The sequence below is a fragment of the Lycorma delicatula genome, chromosome 3 (assembly GCF_047948215.1).
Source record: "Lycorma delicatula isolate Av1 chromosome 3, ASM4794821v1, whole genome shotgun sequence".
Lineage (NCBI taxonomy): Eukaryota > Metazoa > Arthropoda > Insecta > Hemiptera > Fulgoridae > Lycorma > Lycorma delicatula.
In genome coordinates this window covers 179,667,482-179,684,772 of record NC_134457.1, presented here as the reverse complement: position 1 = coordinate 179,684,772, position 17,291 = coordinate 179,667,482, and the positions used below count along the sequence as shown (strand labels likewise).

The 17,291-nt window shown below is 26.8% G+C and overlaps 1 protein-coding gene across 2 annotated transcripts in view; it reads right to left on the bottom strand.

The window, feature by feature from the left end:
* Positions 1-1,734: 1,734 nt before the first annotated feature.
* The window catches only part of LOC142322250 (progestin and adipoQ receptor family member 3), a 122,726-nt gene continuing 107,169 nt past the window's right edge, over positions 1,735-17,291 (bottom strand). For both annotated transcript variants that reach the window (XM_075361109.1, XM_075361110.1), the window contains exons 5-7: positions 12,385-12,573; positions 10,089-10,179; positions 1,735-8,182 (exon numbers count right to left, since the gene is read on the bottom strand). In XM_075361109.1, coding sequence (XP_075217224.1) covers positions 8,040-8,182; positions 10,089-10,179; positions 12,385-12,573 — 423 coding nt within the window. In that variant the 3' untranslated portion in view covers positions 1,735-8,039. The remainder of the gene's footprint in view (positions 8,183-10,088; positions 10,180-12,384; positions 12,574-17,291) is intronic.

Here is a 17,291-nt window from a genome sequence, read left to right as displayed (position 1 = left end):
TCAATGTGGGACTCCCGGTGGATGTTAACATCCCCGCCCGAGCAGCAGGCCTGGCCGGCCCGCTGGACGCAGACGCTACATTCCTGCTCCAGCACCCGCTCGCCAGGAGCCGGCCCAGCGTGGGATCGCTCGGGTAGAACCGCCTTGGCCACACTGGCGAAAGACTACCGACGCCGCCTGAAACGGCAGGGCTTGGGGACCTAACTGCTGCTGAGGGAAAGCCCGGTCAGACGTCAATGGACGAGCCACAACTCCCCGACTTCATTGGAGACCAGCTTCCAGAAACAACAGCTCTTCTCAGGGCCACCACAAGGTTATGAATTACATGCCGTCGAGGCCTTTTGGCGACAATATATATATATATAGTATTTTTTCAGCCTTCACAAAGTACAAAATTAGAGAACACTCTTACCTTTACTTTTTCATGTTCAAAACATTTTTGGGCCTAAGCCCATTTTCGGTAATGTTTTATAATAATTCTTTTTTTTTTTTTTAGATTTACACATTAAATTTTATAGCTTTTTACTTTTACTTTGTAAAAATTTTTTATTGATAAAAAATTAAAAAAAAAAAATTTTAATTCAGTATATATATATATATATATATATATATATATATATATATAGATAGATAGATAGAGCAGGCCTATAAGTACTACCATTACCTACTGGTAACAGTATTTGCTATTAAGTCAAAATTAAACTATTATTCACTGATAAGAAATAGCAGTATTTATTTATTATTAAGAGTCAAAATAAAAGATTAAATACATAAAAGATAATAAATAAATCAAAATCAAAATAAAAGATAAAATAAATAAGTCTAAATAGAATATTATTCACTGATAAGAAATAATTTTAGTGTCTAAATAAAAACAAGTTGTTTACTGCCAATACAGTAAATGGATAAACAATCCCTCCTTACTAAAACTATACTCTTGACCCCCAAAGGGAAGACACCCTTCATGGCAGTTAGGTGCCCGATACTCCACCCCCTCTGTATCTAGCTCTTAGGGGTTTTACCGGAGGTCATCTTCAGTACTTCAGTAACAGATATCTCCCAGTCTCAATTGTCTCAGACAGGATGCCACCGATGCGAATGCCATCGGTAGTAAAACTAAGGATGACATTAGTAACTTTTTACTTTAGTAAACTTTTTAAAAGTTATATTATAATGTAATTGTAGAATTAAATACTGACTGAAAATGCAGGATGCTGGAAAAATTGATTCTTGAAAATTAATATGGTACATTTAACTTATCTAATCATTGTGTTTTGGTGGTTTATATTTCATATAATAATAAATTTTATTAACATAGTGTCAATATATTAATACACATATAATTTTTAAAAATATGTGTAAATGTTTATATTAAAACACACACAAAACATGGAAGATATAAAAAAATGTATTCAAAATTTTAATTGGCCTGTTTTTGATGAAGAAGGTCCACTTCAAATTGTTGCATACACTGTTAGCAATCCTTAATAATAAACATAATTTTTCTTGAAAAAAATTCTAGATAGGCATGTATTTCTAGATTTATTGAGCTGCTTCTAAACACATGTAGCACATAGTAAACAGTATTTTCTATTACAGAATGTGTGGAAGGATACTATTAATGATTACCATATGTAAGCTGTGGACTGCAGGCAGGGAATCCATTATGCATAAACAGCACAGAAAATAACATTACATACTCAGCAGTCACAAGGATATGAAAAAAATAAAACATTTTAAAAATACAAACAAAAAGTTTAATTAAAAATATTTAATTTTTTACATTAAAATAAAAAATACAATATATTGCATTATCACAGCATTTGTCTAACAAAAAGAAAACAGACACTACAAAAAATATATATCATTATAAATTTGTTCTTCATAATAGATTGCATCTGTAAAGTGTTACAAATATTAATTAACTTTAAATATTAATATCCGATTCATAAAGCTTTACTAATAACATACATTGTCACTGTACACTAAAGTTACATTATCACATAGCAATTATCATCTACAGTAAATCATTACATACCATAATAAACATGGTGGCTGAATAACAAAATTTTCCAATTTCTGACAGAGATATATAAACAAACTCCTTCTACTGGAAACTGGAAGGTTTAACACAAATTGTGCATTACTGTCATCATGCTTAGTAGAACTATCCAATAATCCATGGGAAAAATAAAATAAAATCCTTCACCAAACATCAGAAAAAAGATAACTAAGATCATGATAGATGATAGATAATAGATCATGATAATTATCATGATAGATGATAGTTATAAAGATTAAGAGAAATGGTAATTATTAAGGCTTCCAGTTTTAAAAAACTTGTAAAGTTTATTAATAAAAATAGAATTATAATATTAAGCATTCTAAACAGAACAACTAAAAAATGAAACCTGAATTTATTGTAATTATTGGAAAAGGGAAAAAAAATTAAATTCTATTATATAAAACAGCCAGCCACAAACATGTTATTTATCACATCACAATCACTATTATTAATTTCTAAAACCAATAATTTATAAATAAAAAATACATATGTAATAATAAATAAATGTGTACTAAAAAAAGTTCCCTACCACAGAAAAACAACTATTTAAAAGCACAATATTGACTGACAAAATACTCATAATAACATTAAATACAGCAAAACACATAAGTAGCAAATAACATGTGCGTAATATGTTCAGTAATTGTTCAATAAAGCAACATTTATCAATAATAATACATTCAGAAAAATTGTTTAATAATATGAAATATATATTATGGAAGCAACATTTATTAAAGCAAATGCTTTTAACAAAATCGATAATAACCTTTTTTTAAGAGGTATGAGTTCTATAAGGTGTATATAACTTCTCTTTAAAAAGTAATTTTTACTTTCATAAAATTAAAACTTCTTAACTTCATATATTAATTTTTAAATATTAATAAAGCAAATGTATAGAAAAATAAGTGAACTGAATTTAAGTTCACTGATATAAAAAAGTGTACTCTAATGAACAGTGAAAATTATTTGTCGATACAGATATACTCTTTTGTAAGTGGCTTTTTACCTTAATAGATACAATTTACTCATCTTACCTTTCATAAACAAAAACAAATCCTGGCTTAAAAAAATTACAAGAGAAACAAGTATAATGTTATTTGTGAATAGTAACAGAAATAATCAATTAAGTATAATTATTTTTTATATCAATAAAAAAATAACTAATAAATTTATTATGGACATGATAAATATGTTAAGTATAAAGTACATTAAATGGTAATAAAAACTGTCTAGAGTAAGACAATATGACAATTCAATATATAGATTAAATGATAGCAAATGAAAAATATAAAAATCTGTTAACTAACAAGTATAAGTAAAATGCTGTATACTTTATAAATATTGATAAAAATATTATGTTTATTTAAAAAAAAATAATTACATAATTGAAAATTATTTTATTAAAAAAAATAAATTTTGTTAATACTTTTATTTAGATTCCCAGATAAAACATTTAAAAACTCTAAGTTCCAATTATTTTTTTTTAATATAAAAAAATTGTAGCCCATCACTGTACAAAAAGCATATCACCGCATAAAAGTGTGCGATGTGATACTGATACTATTATACATATTGTTTATTATATATATTTTGCATATAAATTATGCAAAATATATATAATAAACAATAACAATGAGTAGAAATCAGTACTAAACAAAGAATTTTCAGTCATTACAATAATCAAATATTTTACTCACTACTTACTTACATAGGCACAAATTAACAGTAGTAGAATCATCCCCAAACATAAGGTTAGCACTTTCAAAGACTTTTTGATAAAAACAACTTTTTAATATATTAATGTTTAAACTGATTTATTTTAAATCTATTATATTCTTTTTTTTTAGTTAAATTAAAATATAGCTTTTAGTAAAATAAATATAATAAATCCAAAATGGTTAACTCATTAAAGTCTAGGCAAAAAAAAAGGAACACACCCTGGTATTGAAGGTTTTTAATAATTTATTTGGGGAAAGAGTTTTTAAGGTAAAATAAAATAACAAATTGCTTAATAAAATTTATAGTTTTAATGGTTTTTTTTAATGAAATTAAATATGAGAAAGAAAAGCGTTTTAAATAACAACATTAATAACAAAAAAAAAAAAAAAACCGTTAACGAACAAGATCCTGTTATCATGATCAACTGTTACATTACTTTTATATCAATTTACCATTATTAATTCTTAATATAATTTTTTATGGCTTTTTAAAAACTACATGACTAAAAAATCATTATAAGTATCAACCGATGAAGTTAATGTTCATTATTGAACTTGTATGTTGGGTCAAAAGAACGTAAGTTTAATAAATAGGCAAATACTTTATTCAATATGTTAAAATTTAATATAAAAGCATCTAATAAATTAAAATGCAATAACAGTACTTCATTAATTTGCTTTTAAAAATATTTATACAGATAGATGTTAAGATGAAGCAAAACGAGAAAATTTTATAATAGCGTGCAAGATTTATCAATACTTTTTTAACTTTAAATTTGTATTTAATAAGATGTTACAGTACAAAATAAAATAATACAAAACATTATAACTGACAACATTTAACCTTTTATAAAAATATAAGAAGTTAAAAAAACAAACTTACAATAATACAACCTAAATTATATTCTATTTTTCCTATAATTAAACAGACAGTAGAACATTACACTGCAAGTAAATAATAAATAGACTAAACTTAAAAAACCTGATGGGACATTTTTTTATTGCTATTTTTATATAAATGATATGAATTAATATAAAATATACGAATAAATGTTTTTAAGAAATATTATACAATGAAGTTCTTTCTTATAGAAATCACACTGAAGTTGTAACATACATTATTGAAAAAGTAACATTTAAAAAAATCTGAGTTTAATTTAAGGCTTATTATGATTTTAAGAATTCTTTTTTTTGTAAAAATTATCATTACGATAATCATAATATGAATCAATAGCTGGAACTAATAAATTATAAAAAATAAAAGCCAATAATGAAAAATGTATAGTAAGTAATACTATAAAAATTCTAAACAGTTTTAAAATAATGAACATTACACAGAAAATGAGTAAAAACAATATATAATTTAAAATAAAAGTACAAAACCAACAAATAGAATCATCACAATGATGAACTTTAAACATAAAAAGACAAACGTTGTTAAAAATAAAAATAAGAAGCATTTGCAAGTTGCTAAACTGATTAGATATTAAATATACAATATTTTGATGAACAAATTGTAAAGCTTATCTGTGAAAGTTTATCAAATTTAATGATACTCTTACAATCTATAAAAAAGATAATGAACAAAAACTAAAATTATTATAACAATAAAATAAACTTTGTTAATTGTACAAAAATATTCTTATGCAAAACATTTAGGGAAGGAAATGATAAATAAAAAATTAGTTGCTAAAATAAAATAATGCCTCAGCAACGTCAAAAAGTTGATAATATGTCAATTAATTATTGCAAATTGTTTAATCTTTAAGACAAACAAAAATGAAGTTCAGGAAATTTAATGCCATCAAGTGGATTAAACAATCATTGAGCAAAATAACTTAATAACTAATTAATACATAAACCTTGTTTGTCTGTCATTTAAAAAAACACATACATTAAAAATACTTACTATAATAATGACCGCTTATTATAAATAAACAGCACAATAAGTAGTATTATTATAAATTAATTCATTACACTGACTGCCTACTGAAAACAGTTCATAAAAAAAATCTTTAGTAGATTTATAAATTCATAGGTTGGAGTTAGCATTTAACTGGTGCAGTTATTAAAGTATTGGCACCTTCTAAACAGCGGCGATGCTGAGTTGACTTTATAAAATGAATGATGATTATTTTCATTAATTCTCTTCCAAATCAACCAGCCATTAAACATTGTTGACAATAAAAAAAAGGATCTCCTTAGAGAGGAGACTATAACTATAATAAAAAAATGATTAATGCTTTTTTTATATATATTTTTAAATTAAAAATGGTAAAATGCAGAATCAATAATAATTTTATCTGTTATAATAAATCTTTAACAGCAATTGCAATGCAATGTTTAACAAATAAAATCAACTAATGTTAGGAAAATTATATTAAATACATCAGAACAGTAACAACTAACTATTTTTCTGAAATAAATGCAGAATACAAAGGAAAAAAGATTAGAAATCATTTGAATAAATATGTGTGCATATAATTGAAGAATTAATTTTTGAACACCATCTCTTCTCCAATATAAAACTGAATCCATCCATACTTATTGAATATCAATATGTAAAAAATGGATTCTCATCCTTCTTTTATCTTTACTCTTCAAGAACAATTATTGAATTTACTACTGTTAATAGCACATATTCTTTTAAGTTCATAAAATATTAAAAATATTTTGTAAACTTTTTTTTCTTGATTAGGCCACCTATGGACTGAGTGAACCCATTTTTATATAAGGTTTTTATTTCTTTTACTCCAACAAGTCTTTTTTTTTGTGAATTGAGCTGTTCTTTACAAGTTGTTGACGACAACTGCACCAAGCTGTTGTTGACTTTTTTGTTAGTTCTTGAAAATCCACTGAAAATTCTTTAAAATTTTTGGATAATACTGGAAGAGTATTTAATATTTATATGGCAAAGGGGCACAACAAATTCTAATTCTGAGACATACAATTCAGCAACAAATATCTGAAAGAAATCTCACAAAAGTCATCAACTCATCTTAGTTTTTTATATGATTACCTTAATATTTAAAAATAATAAATTAAATAAGTAGTACTTCATTATGTAAGTAATACAATACCAATGGAATTACTTGTGACCAAAACAATTAATCAGAAAAACACATTAATTACGATATAATAGATAGAAAAATTAAGCTAAATATCAAAACTATTTTTTTATAAAATAGTTAAAATCAAACAAAACCTTAAAAATAATACAGACACATTTGTAACAAAATAAATTTATAACAATACTACCTTAACCGTAACAAACAGTCATTTGCTCTAGGTGACTGGAGGAAATGTACTATACAAGCCTGAGTAATAATACATTGTACAAACAATATAACAGGAAAAGGCAGCTGGTTTCCAAAGTATATTTCTACAGAAATAAATAATTATCTGAAAATACAATAACAATGGTATTCTTTAAAAATATTATAGTAATCAGAAAAATATATTTAGGTAAGGTTAATTGTTTAACCCATTTATTTGACTGAAGTAAAATAATGTTTTGCTAATTTTATAAATACATATTTTACAAAAAACCTGATCATATTAAACATAAATTAATTATTTTAAGGAATGATGTCTCATATATATATATATATATATATATATATATTACTTTACAGAAGATTTCATCAATCCTTAGCAAATAAGAAAAAACAAAGGAATTAAGTCTTTATAATCATTTAAAAACTAAATTGAATAATACATTAAATGAACAAAATGTACAGAAGCAGTTTTTTTGCTGAATTTAAAATAAGACTTTTCATGAGCAATTTTGTTCCTTACCATCCTTTAATCTTAAACTAATTTTTTAATTAAAATAAGTAAGATTATGTAGTTTAATAATTTGATATGTAAAAGAGGTGTTAAAGTACTACACCTTACTTTACAAAAAATACATACATTTAAATAAGAAGCAATAATAAATCTTATTAACTAAAACCGAATACTATCTCGGTTGTGTAACACTATAATAACATCTATGTTTGATAACATTGATAATACCTTTAGAATAATCATACATTATTTACTACTAACTAAATACATGGAACGACCAGCTGCCATTAAACTATTGCATATACTTTAACATAACATGATAACTTTCTTTCAGTTCAACATTATTAAAGAACCATTACATATTTAAGTGTCATGACTCGATATAAATAATGTAATTTATTAACATAACTGTTGTGTCATGTCTACTTTTATAATTAAATACCTAGTAAATACATTGTAATACTATATCATAACTTCATATCATCATGTAAGCAGCCATGATTCATACGATATTCAATATATTTAATACCTGTATTATGCCAATAATATAAAGCAATAACGACAAAAAAATGCCATAATTGATGTGAAGATCCTATGTAATCAACTTTACCTGCAATTAAAACATTACTATTAAATATAAAAAGAAAAGATTATCTTAGCATATAAAAGTTACATTAGTACACTATGATTAAAAGAGCACTGTTGATGAAATATATAACCGCACATAAATATCTAATTACTTATCCGTTTGAAAACTTTTGTTATTTGGTCTGAATTAAAAATAAATTTCAATTTATTAATCAGAACAACTCTCACTATGAAATTTACATACTCATAAAATTTACTTTTTGTTTAATGTTAGTAACTCAATGTATGCAAGAAATTTTGACACAAGAATTTATCTAAATTAATAAAATCTAATTTTTCCGATCTAATAAAAATCTGATATAGTTACTCTAAATAAATTGTGGAATGATTTAATGTGGCCAACCTTAAAAAATAAAATTATCCAATTATCAAACATTTTTTTCATCCCCTACATAATTAAATTATTCTTTCATTATATATCTCATCAGCTGATGCTTTTCTTTTGAGGGTGGGGGAAAGTTATCATTATAGCGAAAGCATAATGAACTTCCACAAATATCTCTCTTCATATTATTACAATGTGTAACTGGAAAAACCCTCGTATTCTTTTGACAATTCAATTAAGTTTTGGATTATTCTCAAAAAAGGATATGCCCTTTTTAAGTGTTAATCTAAGGTTATCATAACCTAGTGTAAAAAAGAAAAAGAATGTTAAAATAATGATTTGGAAATCTAGTACAACCTATTTTAAATTGATATTATCTAACCTTTAGAAATAAATTTATAAATAATGTTAATAATCTTATCATTGATTAATGTTTGAAAAAGACAATTTTATTTAAATACTGATCTCAAAGTGTCACATATTTTTACAATTATATTCTAACTTAGTTTTCCGGGAAGAATACAAACCTATAAGATAAAATAAATGAAATATGTTCAAATCATATCTGTCATATTAATAAATTTGTATCACTTAGCTGTATATATTAAATAATAAAAACTTGAAACTCAATAAAATCAAAATGTGCATTAGTTAATTATTTATATTGTATTTTTAACAAATCCTTTGGAAAAATCATTCAAAGGATGGACTATAACTACCTAACTTTAAATATACTTAACACTTCAGAAAATAAGTTTAGCATTTCTACAGAATAAACAAAATTTTATAATCTTAATACGTTGCAAAACGAATGATGTCATTTTATCATTCATTTAATCTAAAAAAATATATAAAGTAAGAGAAATTCTATTATTCTAATTATCATATATTATTGCTGTTTCTTATTTTAAACCTTATTAGCACAGTTTTTAAAATCAGTAAATAATAAAGAAACTCACAAGTTTATGATAACTGGAAAAACTGAATTGCATCAATCACAATCCTTAAGGCTATTATTGTTGGTAACTAACTAAATCATTCATTAAAAATAATCATTTTTAAATGTAATCAAGTTTTTCAACTAGAAAAATACACTGCCTTTCAAATTCTGAAAGAACAATCTTACATTCATGAAATGCTAATAGTAAATACAGCTAATTCATAAAAGCAATCACAGGGCTGCAGACTCTCTTGAAGAACTCTAAAATTATTTCTTTAAAATTCAAATATTTATTTTAATGAATTCAAATTCAGTGTATATTAGTCATGAATATATAATGAATCTGAGCAAGCAGAAAGTTAACTCACTCTGTAGTCTACTTTGTTTGTTTCCCCTTTGCTTCTTACAAGAATTGCATTAGTAGTAGCTGTTGCATGAATTCAAAAGTATTATTAAGTAAATATGAAAGTATTTCCCATTTGAAGTAATATATATATATATATATAAAAATTTGAATGTCAACTCCAATACAAAGAGATCTTTTTTAATTTATTAAAAGAAAAACATTATTGAAACTCATTAAGAAATATAATTATTACATACCTGTAAAGAAACGTTCTGGTACTCTGGTAATATAAATAAAGAATGCTAATCCAATTATGCAGTACATCACAACAACTCTAGGCAACAGTAACTATAAACAAATACTAAATTAGAAAATAATAATATTTCTACAAAAGGTAAAAATTTTCAAAAAAGATAACTGATAAAATTCTGATTGTGCTAAAAATTTATCAGTTGGCACCCTCAACAGTCTTAAAAGAGATGCTGCCCTCTACTAAAATTTTTAAATTCAAAAAGATCAAACACCATTTATACAATTTGCTAGTATAAATTACAAACTACATCCATAAAATATCCCTTAAAAATCTTTTACAATTCTTCTTTACAACAAACTCACAACAAGTAGAAGACAGATTTTGGTTGGTACATATTTTTTATTTGTGCCTGCAACTCCAAATAGTTTCAACAATTTCTCTTAAAATAGTTATCACATCATTTTTTTTTCAATTGTACATTCGGTATATAACGATTTCATTAAACCAAAATGGTACATAACATTTTTTCTTATAAAAACCAAAATCTCTGAAATCCTTTAATGGGGTATTAAATACAAGTTCTAAAAAATATAATTTCAGAAATACATAATATTCCAATACATAATAGTATGCATGAACAGTTGCAAAAGATTTATAAAGACTGACTCTATACTTTAGAATCTCTATAATTTAGCAGTACTTTCCAACTACTGCCAAACTATCAGGTAGTATCATCCTGGAAATTGAAGTAAGAAATTAAAGATAAAATATCATTGAATGACCATTCATATTTAATAATTACGAGTTTTGCAGAAAAACAAAATTAACAAACATTGACTACAGTTTTACTGCAAGCTTTTTGAATTCATTAGTGATTAATGACTAGCTATTGTAGAGAAAGAAAAAACTGTTAAAATATAACAATTTTAAAATTTGAAATTTTAAGAAAGAGCTGGAAAGTAGTACTTAAAAAAGTAAAAGGAAAAACAGCGTTTTTATTATTATATTACTTATTGTATAGTTACAGCTTACATCACTGAAAATAACATCCAAAATTATAAATCTAATAAATTAAAAACACTACTGGCAAACTGTTGTTATCATCAAATGCAAATAAAAGTTCAGGAACTAAAAATTTAAAGTTGACAAACCAAAACTGAGCATATCATATACAATAAACAAATTCTACAGCCTCAAATCAAATCCCTGCAACCATGTAATTATTGTCAGACAATAAATATCTGTGAGATCTTTCTGGTAAGATGTTAGTGAGCATTCTATAATTTATTAAATTGTCATAAAATCAAGTTTATTTTAATGAATCAATGAAATGTGACAAATACTGATTCAACAAAAACTTTCGAACAAATTAAAAAATGTTTGAATTTCTGTTACTTATCTAACTCATATTCCATCCGATGAGGCACTATGTACATCTAAATCTGAAGTTAAAAAAAATGTAAAAGTGCATAACTGAAAATACTTTATAGTTACATCTAAAATCCTATTATCAAAATAATATAATTTTCTTTCTTATTTTTCATAACAGATATGTTATATTTTTCCAGTAGACAAAATGTAGTAAGATCAACATTTTTTCCACAGATAAATTTTTTCTTACTTCTAATATCAAACTTGTTTTCATTACTCAAATTAGCATTATACATTAATATATAGAAGTCTGCAACCTTATATTCAATAAACACACAAATACAAAAAAAAAAAACAAGCAGGTCAACAATTAAATATCAAATTCTACCTTTTTTTGTATAAATTCTAATTTTTGTTTTTGTATATATGACATACTTAACAAAAAAATATGAGATGATAAAATATCAGACTTGTTGGGAATCATACTAAAGAACAACTAGTCTTGAAGCCAGATTGTGGAAAATAATTTGTACATATAAATCTTTTTGAATGTTATTTGACTGTTCGTAATCAAAGTGCTAAAAAGCTTTTTCATAAAAGCAGTAAAGTTCTACGTAAATTATACAATGAAAACAGAAAAGATTTATTTTGTACATTTAACTGTAACTGTAAAACAATGATATTAAGTATGTTTTACATGCATGCACAAGTGGATGCGCATGTGCACACTAACTCAAAATAATTACAATTTTTCTTCTTTTATGTCAAGAACAAGTAACAGCACAAAAGCTAGTTAAGGGGTGAATTAAAGAAAGGATGAACGATGCGCTCTACTCATCATGTCATAATAAACAAATATGATATAAAGAACAATCATTATCTTTCCAAACTGGTTAAAGACAATAGGAAATGAAAATTTTAAGACTTACTGATACAATAGGGTTTTCAAGTCCACCCATCATAACAGTCCAATGTAGAGTTGGTACAACACCGTAAACAGCCCAAAGTACAAACACCATTAATTTTACATTTGAATCTATCTTCAAACTAGGGAGCTGAAGCAGCATCGCCACAAGAAATATTGCACAAACTGTTGATAAATAAAATGTTTGCCAACCCTGTAATACAAAACACAGATGTCCAGTATAGAAATCATATTACATAATTACAAAATTTCATAAGTACAAAAGTCAAAACTAACAAAATAAAATATTACTAATATCATTTTATAAGTTTTTCCAGTCAAATTATTTTTAGGAAAATATATAGTAACAAATGTCTTATGTTTTTCTATGCTCATATCATCACAATTATAAAAGTAAAAATGTGTTCTATACATTTAGGGCATTTAATTTAAGAACAGGTTTATTATGCTAGTGTTTAGAAAATTTACAAATTAAAATTTTTTTAGCTAGCTTACAATTTTCATTTTATAAATATACTTTAAAATGATGTCCAGTGTAAAATAAAATTAGCACTGGTTATGAATTATATTTACGAGAGATATCTCGATATCTCTAAAGTAAAGACTGCTGGGACATTTCTGTCCTTAAGGTTGGAAAGGTTGGTACCTGTGTCGTTGGCAGTGCTAGTAATGTACACACTGCATTGTTGTCTGTAAGTTGTCGCGTTGAAGTATCTTTGATTACGTGTGAGTTATTATGTTATAAAATGAATAAGAAAATTGATGTTGCCGCCAACTGTGAAATACGTGTAGTCATACATTTTTTAAACAATCAAAACATTAAGCTGGCTGAAATTTATAGGCAGATGGTTGTGTATGGTGATAATGAAATAAATAAAAGAAACATCTGAAAATGGTGTGAAAGGTTTTTTAAATAACAGAATTAACATGCATGATGACCATTCAGGGAGGCTCTCAAAAATCACTGAGGGTTAAAACATGTCGATGAAGAAATCAGACAAGATTGTCGCTCAACGATTTCTAACCCAGCCCTTCTTTTTCCTGATGTTTCAAGAGCTGTTATTGTCGCATTGTTCATGACCATTTAGGCTTACGAAAGGTTTGTGCACGTTGGGTGGTGCTGCATATCTTAACGGAACATCATAAAAAAAATTTGAATGGGATCTGCTTTGGAAATTTTGATGTGCTACAAAGAAAAAGGCGATGTGGTCCTTAATTCAATTGTTACTGGCGATGAAACATGGATTTCCTAATACATGTATAAAACAGCAGTCAAGTGAATGGTGTCATCCTCAATCGCCAATCAGACCGACAAAGTTCAAGCCACAACCATTTGGATGCAAACTGATGGCCACAGTCTTTTGGGATCGGTTTGGCATATTGCTGATTGATTTCATGCTGTGCGAAATGACTATAAATGCAGAAGCCTACTGCAAAACTCTATGTAAGTTATAGCATGCCATTCAAAATTAGCAATGTGGGCAGCTGACCGACAGCGTCGTCCTGCTGCACGATAATGCACATTCATATGTTGCCGGTCCAACATGTGATTACTGAGAACATTTGAATGGGAAATTTATGATCACCCACCATATAGTCCAGACTTAACTCCTGATTGTCATTTGCTTGGGAAATTGAAAGAATTTTTGAGTGGTAAGCAATTCACAGGTGACAATTAAATTAAAAATGCTGCTAATCAGTGGCTGGCAAAATGGATGGGCGGCAGAAGAATATGATGAGGGTATATTGAAGCTGGTGTATCGCTACAATAAATGACTTATTTATGCAGTGATTATATAGAGAAGTAGTATAAGGTACGTAGTTTAAGAGAAATAAAAAATATTTATAAAGTTTTCAGAATAAATTTTTTTACAATGAAACAGTCTTTACTTTAGAGATAACCTCTCATATCTAATCTGTTTTATTGGTTAAAATGATATGATGCTAACCAAAGAAAAATTATGTTTTTTTCTTAATTATGTTTAATAATATAATAATAAGGTATAATCATAAGCTTCTCAAGGTCCAGGTAGAAGATAACATAAACAGTAGAGCAAAAGAAGCTATGTTTTTATTCAATGATACCATATTAACAATGATATCAGAAGAGCATTCTTACAAGCATTTTCACACGATACAGTGTGCCTGCTCAAATCAAATAATTAGCCATATGTTAACCCTACAGATTAATTTAAAAATGTAATATAAAAAAATTTTAATTATTTTCTGTGTGTAAAAATCTTTATGAAATATTTTTTCATAAATATTCTGTATCACATATACAGAAACTACAAGTTAACTTATCAAATATATTAGTGTTTTAAATATTTCACAATGGTACCAACATCTTCAGACACAATTAATTATTAAAACACATATGAGGTGTGATTAATTATTGTTAATATAAGATGCTACAAAAAAATTCTCAAAATACAATTCCACTGCACCTGAATCTTATTTATCACTGACATTATTAAAGTAGTCCCCTTGGTAGCACAGACATTGATCCCAGCACTTCTGTTTTATGAACACAATGCATCCTAGGTCTTTTTTTGTGACTATGTTCAGCATCGTATGCAATTCCACTTTTATCTCTTCTACAGTATCAAATCTTTGCCACTTAAGTAATTTTTAACTTGGGGAAGAGAAAGAAGCCACTAGGTACCCCGTAGGGCAAACATAATAGATAAGGAACAACCCCCATGTTGATTTTCACCAAAACCTATTGCATGATGAATGTGGTATATGACCTAAAACGTTATACTAAAATACCCAATCATTTTTGTGCCACATTATTGGAAATTTCCTTCTCATACCTACCCTTAGACACCTTAGGACAGCAAGTCAGAATTCTCCATTAATCATGTGAACAGGAGGTATGAACTCCTTGTTTTAACCCCATCAGTATCAAAGAAACAGATCAACAAGGATTTGGATGTTGCTCTTGATTTGACGTGTTCTTTGGCCAAGATAAAGATGGAATCTTCCATTGGAACTAATGCTTAGTTTTTCATGAACCCAACTTTTATCATCTATGACGACTTTACAAAGAAACAATTAGGTCAGTTTGAAACGGACCATTTTGTTCAAGGCAGACATTTATGTGTGTTATTTCTGTACATCACTCAGCAGTTGTGATTGACTTTGTAACAATCTTTTTCAAATTCAATTCTTGTGATAAAATCTGCTGACGTATGCCATATGATAACCACATGATAATACAAATGTCATTGATGATCTACCTAAAATTTTTCACAATTGCATTGAACAGTAACAATATTTTCTGGTGTAATGTATATAGATAGTTATCCCAAACATTCATTATCATCAACAGATATACAGCTATTTTAAAAAATATTTAAACTACTCATAAGTTTTTCTCTCATTTTTTTCTGTTTAGTCTCTGGAACGGAACTTCCGTAAAGTTTTACTTCAAAAGATGAATGAGGATGATATGTATGAATGTAAATGAAGTGTAGTCTTGTACAGTCTCAGGTCAACTGTTCCTGAGATGTGTGGTTAATTGAAACCCAACCTCTAAAGAACAGCGGTATCTACAATCTAGTATTCAAATCTGTAAAATGCCCTTTATAGGATTTGAACCTTAGAACTCTCGACTCTGAAATCAGCTGATTTGCGATGATGAGTTCACCACTAGACCAACCTGATGGGTTCATAAGTTTGTTCTAGTTTAAGCAACATTGCTAGTGATTAACATTTTATATATTACTGTAGCCACTTTACCAAGATTAAAACAGAATTTAATACAAATAAGCTGTTTTTTTTTATTAGTCAATATGAAATTGCTATCACAAGAAAAAAATAACAGAAAAGTGCCAACAACAAACTCATTTGCTTACATAGAAACTACTATGCATACTAACTCATAAAGAATGTAATATATTACACTGGTATTAACAGTGTTTGGTTGTATTAATGCTTGTTCAAAGGTGTAATACAAATTTCAGGAACTTTTGGGTAGTATCAAAGAAAAACAGAAATAACACTTGCCACTCAATCGACCTCAATGGTAGAAAGGTAGTCATTGTATTTTTTGGTGTTTGGTTTTATGTTTGAAACGAGACCAGGCTAAGGATTTTGCATGTTAAATACTTCCTGCATCATAACCCCCTGCACAAGCCCTGTGGAGCTTCTCACAATGAATTAATCATTGACGTATAATTAAAGTCAAAATTATTAGAAGAATAATTTTTAAACTAGTTTCTCTATTCATTTGACAACTTAAAACATTTTTCAATTCTGATACTGTTACTAAACTGCAAGATTTTTTAAATTGGATATTGTTGTTAATAAATTTTTTTTTTTTGAAGATATTGGTATTATTATCAAACAGAAAATGGTCTATTTACCAAGTAAGAATAGACCAAATTTATTTAGTACTTTTAGCTTTGATGGTTCATACAAATATGCATAATTATTCCTTTATCATCAAACCCAATAAATAGCCAAGTTAGTGTAACTGAAGTCCTCATGTTTTTGTTTTTAACTCCATAGAATAAGATTATTTTGTGATAAAAAAATTCTTTATCTATTAAAACTTTTTATCACTCAGTGAAAAAAAATCAAAATTCTAGTAATTTCAAAAACTTTTGCTAACACTTAGTTTTTTTAGCACAATAATTCTGTCAAAACTTCTACAAATGTTTCATATGCTTTTACAACATATTATGTGATTCAAAAAGGATTTCACAACTTTAAAAGCATATAGAAATTTAGGAACTTACAGATATGATAGAGGTCTCATTTCATAGCAAAACACATAAAGTTTTGATTCACGTAGTTCAATAGTACCAAATTCGGCCACCAGAGCTATTAAAAATGGATACATTTAATGATGTAGAACGTGCTCGTTGTGTGTTTGGTTTCACGATTTGTAATCAGCAACTGCAG